Below are 10,564 nucleotides of genomic sequence, written 5' to 3' on the forward strand. Positions count from 1 at the left end.
TGGGCATAATGGCTATGTTGCTAGACTCCCACATAGTCGACAGCGGTTCGAGTCCCGGACCCAGTGGCTTAAACTCATGCTGGGCGCCTGTGCATGCATTCCCAAGATCCCAAGAGGAGAATAGAGGAGAATGGAGGAAAAGGGACTGCGGCATGGCCCTTCCCCCTGGGGTGGATTTCTCACTTTCTGTCTCTCTGTCTCTCTCTGTCTTTCTGATGAGCACACGTGCCCTGTAGCAAAAATCTCTCCAAAAAAAGAAAAAGAAAATAGTCTGCTAAGAAGCAAAAGCACTTAAAAGTAAATCTGTAACAATTTTATAACAGTGAGGTTAGGGTTATTTCTACTTAAAATATTGAACTTTCAGGGTCTGCCAGTGGCGCGGAGGTTAGGGTGTTGAATCACACGTGGTCAACTGTGTAGTCCGAGTCTTGGACACAGAGGCTTGGAAATCACACAGGACATGAGCGTGAATGCCAAAACCCCGAAAGGAGACTGGAGGAGAAGGAACTGTGGTGTGACCATGCGCCCTGGGGTGTGATTTCTCACTTTCCCTCTTTCTCTTTCTCTCCGGTGAGTGCACATGCCCTACAGAAAATAAATAAATAAATAAATTTACAGGTTATTTCAAATAATGCACCTTAAAAAAAAAAAAAAGGCAGTTCCTTTACAACTTGTCAAATCACGGGGCTTCCCGGCTTGTGCTATGGCAAAGTTTCTTCCTATCCTCCCTGAAAAGACTGAACATGGAAAGGAGGAATTATTTTCGCTTGCTTCTGCCTTTTATCTTGCATCATCAGTACCTCCTGAGTCACACACTTGCAAGTCTTCACATTATGTTTCTTTACAATTAGTTTCCTGAGGAAATTATAAATACTGAGAAACAGAAACATTTGTACATGCCAGGATTATTTATGGCTAGACAATTCATGACTTGTTCAGGGTGACCTAGCTTTAACTCTTATTGTACCTGTTATCTACACAGAAACTAAATTCACACACTATTCCGACAGTCCAATGAGGCACCTCAAGCTGTCCTAATGTCACTGTCAGCATATTATGAACAGCTGATGGTAGGACCATATTCACTTACATGTGTTGTTTCAAATCTATGGGTTGAGGTCTATATTTCTCCACTGTTTTGCATTGTTGCATTTTTTTTTTTGAGAGACAGAGAGATTTTTGCTACAGGGCACATGCACTCAACAGAGAGGCAAAAAATCACCTCCTAGTGGGGATGGCCATACCACAATCCTTTCTTCCCCATTCTCCTCTTGAGATTTTGGGCATGCATACATACATGCCTGGCATGAGTGTTAAACCACTGGGTCCAGGACTTGAACCACAGTTGACTATGTAGGAGTCCAGCAACATAACTACCATCTGCTGGTCCTACATTATCATCTCTCTAAAAGAACTCTTAAGACATTCATTTCCTGATCATCTCCATCCAATTTTATTTTTTTCTTATTTGTTTGAAGAAAGGGTCTCACCATGTCACCATCCTCTTGCCTTGGCCTCTGTAGCTGGGACCATAAACACACACACCAGGCCCAGCTCTTTCAGACAGGGTCTCGCCATGTTGCCCAAGCCATCCGGGAGCTCATGGTTCTCCTGCCTCCGCCTCCCTCTGCTGCTGGGTAACAGCACAGGGAGGTTAGGGTTATTTCTACCTAAATGATTGAACTTTAGGCTGAACAGGGAATCAAACCCAAGACTCTATGTGGTTCCAGGCTACAGAACGGCAGAGTCCGAGCAATGGCTCTGCAGCTGGCCTGATGCCACATACGGACTGGTTATCTCTCATGGACTGTCTGTGCTTAACATAGTAAAAAGAGTAAGAGTTTTTTCAAATCCCTCAAGAACCAATTTTCATCCTCCTGAGGAAGATTCCTCTCCCACTGAAAATGTGTGGTTTATTTACATTAATAATGTATTATTCAAATAGGAACGATGCTTCTAATTAAAATAAAGCTAAGCCCAACAGCATTATAGAAGACTCACAAGGAACATGGGAAAGAGGCAGTCATACGTCTCAAACTTCCAACTTAATGGCTGAGAAGTACAATTATTTAACTTTCAGTACCTGCTAAGTAGCTTTAAAGGCCACTATCATTCTTTCACCCTTCACTGATTTTCCTGTGAGATCAGTAACTAAGATAATTTGTAGCTACCTAGTAAAACATAGATCTTAAAGCCAAAAATACAAGGAGTACTATCCATGCAGTTCTAAAGTGCAAAATGGGATAATAAACATAAAAATTAGAATCTGACGATCAGAAGTATTCCCAGTTTACTGAACTATGGGGATAACAGCATGGACATCTGACAGAAAAGAAATGTGAAAAAAATAGTAAGATGAAGAATTCTATTTAAATATAAACTATTTAAGAAGAAGTATCGGGGGCCAACAGGTGGCGTGGTGGATAAGGCACTGGACTCCCATGTGGCTGCCTGCAGTTTGAGCCCTAGACATGGTGGCTTAAAAATCATGCGGGCGTGTGTGCATGTGTGCCCAAAATCCCAACAGCAGACAGAATGAAGGAGAAAGGACTGCAGCATGGCCATCCCCTGGGGTAGGGCTGGGTGGGTGGGGGATTTCTCACTTTCCCTCTCTCTCTCTGTTTCTCTCTGGCAAGCACATGTGCCCTATGGCAAAAACCTAAAAAAAAAATTTAAAAAATATCAAAAAACAATCATTTTACTAATAGCCCCAAAAATTCATTTATGTTTATCAATAATTAAAACTCTTCACTATTAAAACTCAAAGAGTATTTACTTTCATTAATACACCTGTACCTCCTACCTCTCCTGCTCTGGCGCAAACAAGGCAAATGATCGAGTGCTGCTTGTGAAGGCCGGGGCAGCAGAGAGGGAAGGAGACCAAAGGGGACATCCTTCCCCCGGACCTACTGTGGTCCAGTCCGGCCTCATCCTTCCCTCACATGCCCCCACAGGGGGCTACTATGGGGACAAAGAGGAGTCACTTACAGCAAGCATGTATGATTCTTGTCATCCACAAACCTAAAGAGCTCCTCCCTGACACCAAAATACACAGGAAGAGAAAGGTGTAGGCGAGGCGTACGCCTGAAGCCGAACAGACTCACTAATGTCCACAGTCCTCCGAACACGACACTTAAGGACCAGGCATGTAACCCCAAAGCAGCAAAACATTACTCATTTTCAGACAAAGACAACATTTGATGCTTTTGTACTCGATGCTCAGGGTCATTATCCTCTTACCCTATCTATAACCCGGCCACCTGAATGCTCTTAAGACTTCAGCAACATTACTGAGAACTGAAATATTACTAAAAAATATTTGTCTGGTTTTCTATATATGGGTTAAGTCAAGACTTACTGAAGAAATTTAGATAATGAAAGCGTTAGCCTATGCTTAACCAAAATCTCAACTTCACTAGCAACTGCAAATATCCTATAAGACTTTGATTCCATTTGCTGTTAATCATTTTCATAAAGTATACTTAGCTAGAACCGTTAATTTTCACATTATTTATCCTACAATTGTAAAAAGTAAACACCAAATTTCTTAAAACAATAAAAAGGTAAACGGCAAAACTACACTGCATGTCTGAGTGCAGCAGGCAACAGTTACAGATATGTGGTCTTTAAAAACAGATACCTTGAAGGTTAAAGAATTATCAGTGAAAACATAAAACATTCCTTTGTAAATCAAAGGGAGCAACCAATTAAATGTCCTGGTTTTAGGTCACTGAACACCCTTCCCACTTACTTTAGCATCAGTCAATAGCACTAAAACAAGATGGTTTCACCAGCAAAATGACAGTTACCTAGTGAACAGTTCACAGTCAGAACCTTGATCTTCTACTAATAATTACAGTTCTTCTTTCGTTAAAAAGTAGAAACAGACATTAATGAAAACAAGGTAACTAAGTAAAAGTTTAGTCATGAAAGGAGACACTCTGAATCTAATCAAATTACTAAGACACAGAGAATCTTTATCAAAAGCTGCATATTTGCCATCTCGTCCCTTCCACCTGGGAGAAATATGAATTGTTGCAAAAGCTTATTCAGCAATCGATGTACCAAGCCATTAGAACTAGACATGCCATGATCATGGAAGAATATCTCCCTCCTCAGAACACTTTTCAAAATTAATAAACTGACTATATAAAACATTATCTCAAAATATATGCTGGCTAGAGACCAGAATAATGAAAACCAAAAAAGTTATGCCAAAGAAACAGTAAAGTTTTATGAGAAATTATAAATTTACCTTGGCTCCGCACTCAGACTTAATACATTTTTCTGTGGCAGAGAATCTTGTGATTTTTGTTTCAAATCCTATAAAAATGAATAACAAGTTTTACTTTACTTTTAATATGTAAGTTTCACAATAAGCTCTGGAATAGTATCTTGCAAACATCCTGGAAAAGGCATGATAGGAAAAATAATCCTCTTCCCAGCTATATAAAATCTATCAAGATTCAAAACAAATAATCCTTGTGTGTGCGTGTGTGTGTGCGTGTGTGTGTGTTGAGATCTCAAGGACAACGTATCTTACTAGGGACAGAGTCCATAATGAGTTGTTCTATTTAGAAACCTAACAATCTGGGTTCTAGAGACAATTCCACAGAAATAGAGGTAAGACATTTGTGGGACACAGCCAGTGGGTGGTGTGGAGGTTACAATGCTGGATTCCCACATGGCCCATCGCAGCTCAAGTCCCAGACCTGGCAGCTTGAATGTCACACCGGGTGCATGTGCATGTGTGAATGCATGCCCAAAATCCCAAGAGGAGAATGAAAGAAAAGGGACTGAGATACATGGCCATCCCCTGGGGGCGATTTCTCACTTTCCCTGTCACTATCTCTCCCGGCAGGTGCATGCGCCCTATGCAAGAAACCTTCAGTAACAAACAAGAATGTCCATTTCTTGTATTGCTTACTCTGATATGAAAATGTACAGTCATGACTTGTTTACAAGCATCAGTGTATTAAAATATCAAGGCAGTACCTCACTGCAGATGCATAAATTCAAATTACACATAAAATTCCACAGCTCATCATTCATGAAAGCGTCTCATTTTAAATTCTAAAATATCTGAGCTGCTCAGTGGAAATGCATATGGGGTGCAATCCCCATTTTCTCCACAGTCTTCCTTGCAGCAGGATGGCATACTCTGCCTTTCAGAAGGCTTTGCTTCACTGGCCTGCTCACCCTAATGACAGCCACGGCAAGCCTGACACCTCCTCCACTGTACAGAGGGAGTGAGGGCTCACACTGGTCGGTCAGTGTTCACGGCCCACAGCCAGGTGTCGGGCGGAACACCGTATTGCCCGCACACACCCTGCACTGCCATGGCTCTCCCCAGACTAGTCTGAGTCCAGAAGACCCTTCAAATTCAAGTGTAGCAGCAACAGACCAAGGACTCAGAAAAATTTAAATATCAGAGGGCTGTTAATTACAGCCAAGCACAACAATTACTCCTTATGTCCAACTGCCTTACAATATGATCTTAAGAGTATGCTACAAGCTCATATATTTGCCATACCCTGGAATATGTTCATTGTTTCGTATGACATGCCTAAATTTAATTAGAACAAAATACACCTCAGAAATCAAATACAGACACACTCATAGGAAAGAAGTTACAGCTAATTTATATAAAGTAAAACAAATTCTTTCAAATAACATACAAAGAAACCATTCTTTTTCCATGTCTCTTTTCATTAAGCTTCTCCTTTCGTAATCCAAGAACAAAAGAATCACATATTTTTAGGATGAATATGGAAGAGATAACTCACCATCTTCAGGAAGCTTTCGGAAGACTGAGTGCTGTAAGAGCTGTACGCGTTTTTGTCCTTCAAAATAAGAAGAAATGCAGAATCTCCAATGATCTTCTCCAAAACCATTAGTGAATGAAAGAGTCTGTAAGACAAAAATATCAATTAGTTTGAGAAGTTATTAGAAAATCTGCATGTAACATTTCCAATTTAAAAATGGCTGAAACTGCTGGTACCTTTATTTTGTGTTCACAAAATACAACCTATAATGAATCTATAATGAAATGGTTCTTTTTTCTCCAAAACAAAGGCTTTGGGGGAAAAAAATGGTTAATCAGATGCTATCACATACAGATAGATTTATTTTAAGCCCCAAATTTTCTGGACATACCCAGAACAACCACCACCAAAACTTCTTCAAGTTATTCACCATTCCTGTGAACGTCGTATCAAATAATAAGAAGGTCCAGTATGATCACCACTGCTTTACAGTATCCTATCGGAAGGCAATGATTTGCTGGCTCTTTGGCACGGCAGTACTGCACTGCTCAAAAGAAGTCTTTGACCCAGGTTCGAATCCCTGGCTCGGTCAGTCCTGGGCACAAACATGAATGCCCAGGATGCAAGAGGCTGGAGGACTGGAGGAAAGGGACCACGGTGTGGCCGGGTGCTAGCCTTTTCCTCTCGCTCTTACGTATGTGCTACAGGCTCTATCATCATGAATAAAGAAATATCTAAAAGGCAATGATTTGCTAGTTTACTTTAGAAATAACCTTACTAACAAAGGTTGAGACAGAGACAAAGACAAAACTGAAAATAACTGTCAGTCCACATGAACCTTTAATCAATACATAAATCATTTCCCAAGAAGTAAAATTAGGGTATTTTGTTAAATTTGGTTTCATGTTCTTATTAACAACTGGTGGCCCATCGCAGCTCAAGTCCCAGACCTGGCAGCTTGAATGTCACACCGGGTGCATGTGCATGTGTGAATGCATGCCCAAAATCCCAAGAGGAGAATGAAAGAAAAGGGACTGAGATACATGGCCATCCCCTGGGGGCGATTTCTCACTTTCCCTGTCACTATCTCTCCCGGCAGGTGCATGCGCCCTATGCAAGAAACCTTCAGTAACAAACAAGAATGTCCATTTCTTGTATTGCTTACTCTGATATGAAAATGTACAGTCATGACTTGTTTACAAGCATCAGTGTATTAAAATATCAAGGCAGTACCTCACTGCAGATGCATAAATTCAAATTACACATAAAATTCCACAGCTCATCATTCATGAAAGCGTCTCATTTTAAATTCTAAAATATCTGAGCTGCTCAGTGGAAATGCATATGGGGTGCAATCCCCATTTTCTCCACAGTCTTCCTTGCAGCAGGATGGCATACTCTGCCTTTCAGAAGGCTTTGCTTCACTGGCCTGCTCACCCTAATGACAGCCACGGCAAGCCTGACACCTCCTCCACTGTACAGAGGGAGTGAGGGCTCACACTGGTCGGTCAGTGTTCACGGCCCACAGCCAGGTGTCGGGCGGAACACCGTATTGCCCGCACACACCCTGCACTGCCATGGCTCTCCCCAGACTAGTCTGAGTCCAGAAGACCCTTCAAATTCAAGTGTAGCAGCAACAGACCAAGGACTCAGAAAAATTTAAATATCAGAGGGCTGTTAATTACAGCCAAGCACAACAATTACTCCTTATGTCCAACTGCCTTACAATATGATCTTAAGAGTATGCTACAAGCTCATATATTTGCCATACCCTGGAATATGTTCATTGTTTCGTATGACATGCCTAAATTTAATTAGAACAAAATACACCTCAGAAATCAAATACAGACACACTCATAGGAAAGAAGTTACAGCTAATTTATATAAAGTAAAACAAATTCTTTCAAATAACATACAAAGAAACCATTCTTTTTCCATGTCTCTTTTCATTAAGCTTCTCCTTTCGTAATCCAAGAACAAAAGAATCACATATTTTTAGGATGAATATGGAAGAGATAACTCACCATCTTCAGGAAGCTTTCGGAAGACTGAGTGCTGTAAGAGCTGTACGCGTTTTTGTCCTTCAAAATAAGAAGAAATGCAGAATCTCCAATGATCTTCTCCAAAACCATTAGTGAATGAAAGAGTCTGTAAGACAAAAATATCAATTAGTTTGAGAAGTTATTAGAAAATCTGCATGTAACATTTCCAATTTAAAAATGGCTGAAACTGCTGGTACCTTTATTTTGTGTTCACAAAATACAACCTATAATGAATCTATAATGAAATGGTTCTTTTTTCTCCAAAACAAAGGCTTTGGGGGAAAAAAATGGTTAATCAGATGCTATCACATACAGATAGATTTATTTTAAGCCCCAAATTTTCTGGACATACCCAGAACAACCACCACCAAAACTTCTTCAAGTTATTCACCATTCCTGTGAACGTCGTATCAAATAATAAGAAGGTCCAGTATGATCACCACTGCTTTACAGTATCCTATCGGAAGGCAATGATTTGCTGGCTCTTTGGCACGGCAGTACTGCACTGCTCAAAAGAAGTCTTTGACCCAGGTTCGAATCCCTGGCTCGGTCAGTCCTGGGCACAAACATGAATGCCCAGGATGCAAGAGGCTGGAGGACTGGAGGAAAGGGACCACGGTGTGGCCGGGTGCTAGCCTTTTCCTCTCGCTCTTACGTATGTGCTACAGGCTCTATCATCATGAATAAAGAAATATCTAAAAGGCAATGATTTGCTAGTTTACTTTAGAAATAACCTTACTAACAAAGGTTGAGACAGAGACAAAGACAAAACTGAAAATAACTGTCAGTCCACATGAACCTTTAATCAATACATAAATCATTTCCCAAGAAGTAAAATTAGGGTATTTTGTTAAATTTGGTTTCATGTTCTTATTAACAACTGGAAAGAAAGTAGTTATTCAAAGATCTGGACAATGAAACTGTCTTCATCCTTGTTACTTTCCTTGGTCACTGAAATTACTAACTAAATTCAAATTGCGTTCCGTGTGTGAGGAACCTAAGGGATCTTTAAGAACCTATTGATTCAACGTCCGTTCTGGATTATGAGCTCAGCACATCACCAGGTACCGTGGAAGCACCACTGCAGGAAAGGGCATTCTTTGTTTTCTGTTGTTGCTGTTGCTGTTTTAGTTTGCTATAGAGTCCTCGCGCTTTCCAGAGAGAGGGGGAAAGTGAGAAATCACCCCCAGAGGGGATGGCCATGCTGCAATCCCTCCTCCTCCATTCTCCTCTCCAGATTTCGGACATGCACGCACATACACATCTGGTGTGATTCTCAAGCCTTTGGGTCCAGGACTCGGATCATGTCATCGGCTACTTGGGATCCAGCTGCCTTAACCTCCATGCCAACTTATTTAAGATTTTTTTTTGCTTTCGATTTTATAAATTTAACTTGTTTCTTTACGATCAGGCCTCCTTAAGTAAATTCATATCAGAGAAATCTACAGAGAATAGTCACTGATCGCATTGTCCATCAAGCACCAGAATGAATCTACCATGCTTACAGAGCGACTGTATTATATTCTCTAATTCAAGAAGCAACTTTCAACCTATGCCTTAAAGATCTTTTTGGCAACAACCTCAAAATCTATAGGAAAAAAAATCTTCTTTTTGGAAAACATTAAGATTTTCTTCAAAGATAAAAGCAATCATGATCAATAAGCCATCGATTAAATATAGTTACACAGCAAATCTATAACTTTAATACTAAAATCTTAAGGATGTGAGATCAGGCCATCATCTGATTAAATTTCTCAGGATATTCAAATGTTTTTGAATATAGTGCTAAGTGTTCTCACCAGACTAAAAGGCCATTCAAAAGAACGCAGCTAAGTTATGGAAATGAGTCCCTCAACCTGAGTTTATTCTATTATCTACAGGGCAATGTTTATTAAGCAGCCTGAGCCTGCAGAGTGAAAATCGTGTTCTGCACTAGCTAACATCAGACACGTATTACAGTGTCTGAAAGAATCCTAACTGAACTGAGTGGAAACCAGGGATCAATGTTTGCATCCAGGAGGCACACGCGCGGCCTTCTAATGAGAGGGGCATGAAGACCAGCATGGTGCTCCTCAGACACTTTCTCAGGAAGTGTAAAGCCATTTTGTTTAAAGCAAAATAAAACACAATGTGGTAAGTAAGTTTGGGAGCCACTGGGTAAAACAAAACACTAGCTGTTTCAACATACCACATATCAGGGGGTTTCTCAGAGTCGCACAATCCTAACATGCCCTGAACCTATGAGTACAGAACACAGTTCCTGGAAAACCACTTAGGAATCTGTTTTCTGGTTTGTTGTCACTGTTGTTCTGAGATGAGATGGGGACTTTCCTTCTGTTAGGACCCTCACAATCACCCTTTCAGGTCTCTCCTCTTCCTTAATGACAACTTAGACATATCTGCCAGAATTCCAAAATGCTGACCACATCACTCTTCCTTCGCTCCTCCCACACGACCCCCATTACCTACTTCTAACTGCCATGATCAGAACTAACCTCCAAACGTATCACTGTATAGCTGCTCTCCAGGTTTTAATTACGAAAACCTCCAATCGTGTTGACTGCACGACACTCACAGTCACCTAGAGCAGAAAGCTAGGAAGCCAAGTTCCCCGATAACCCCATGGAGCTGCCGCGCCTTGTCACCTGCAGACTTCTCTCACGGGACGTAAGACTAGGCAGGGTAGGACTGAGTCTACTGCAGGCTGCTCTTACTACCAGCCAAACGCAATCCCTAACCTGTTCGCAGGTGCATTCC

The 10,564-nt window shown here is 41.0% G+C and overlaps 1 protein-coding gene across 1 annotated transcript in view; it reads right to left on the reverse strand.

The window, feature by feature from the left end:
* MAN2A1 (mannosidase alpha class 2A member 1) overlaps positions 1-10,564 on the reverse strand; it is a 192,439-nt gene that overhangs the window by 84,301 nt on the left and 97,574 nt on the right. Inside the window, exons 11-12 of the mRNA XM_006161112.3 lie at positions 7,790-7,913; positions 4,256-4,323 (exon numbers count right to left, since the gene is read on the reverse strand). Coding sequence (XP_006161174.1) covers positions 4,256-4,323; positions 7,790-7,913 — 192 coding nt within the window. The remainder of the gene's footprint in view (positions 1-4,255; positions 4,324-7,789; positions 7,914-10,564) is intronic.

Source organism: Tupaia chinensis, unplaced genomic scaffold (assembly GCF_000334495.1).
Source record: "Tupaia chinensis unplaced genomic scaffold, TupChi_1.0 Scaffold138235_1, whole genome shotgun sequence".
NCBI lineage: Eukaryota > Metazoa > Chordata > Mammalia > Scandentia > Tupaiidae > Tupaia > Tupaia belangeri.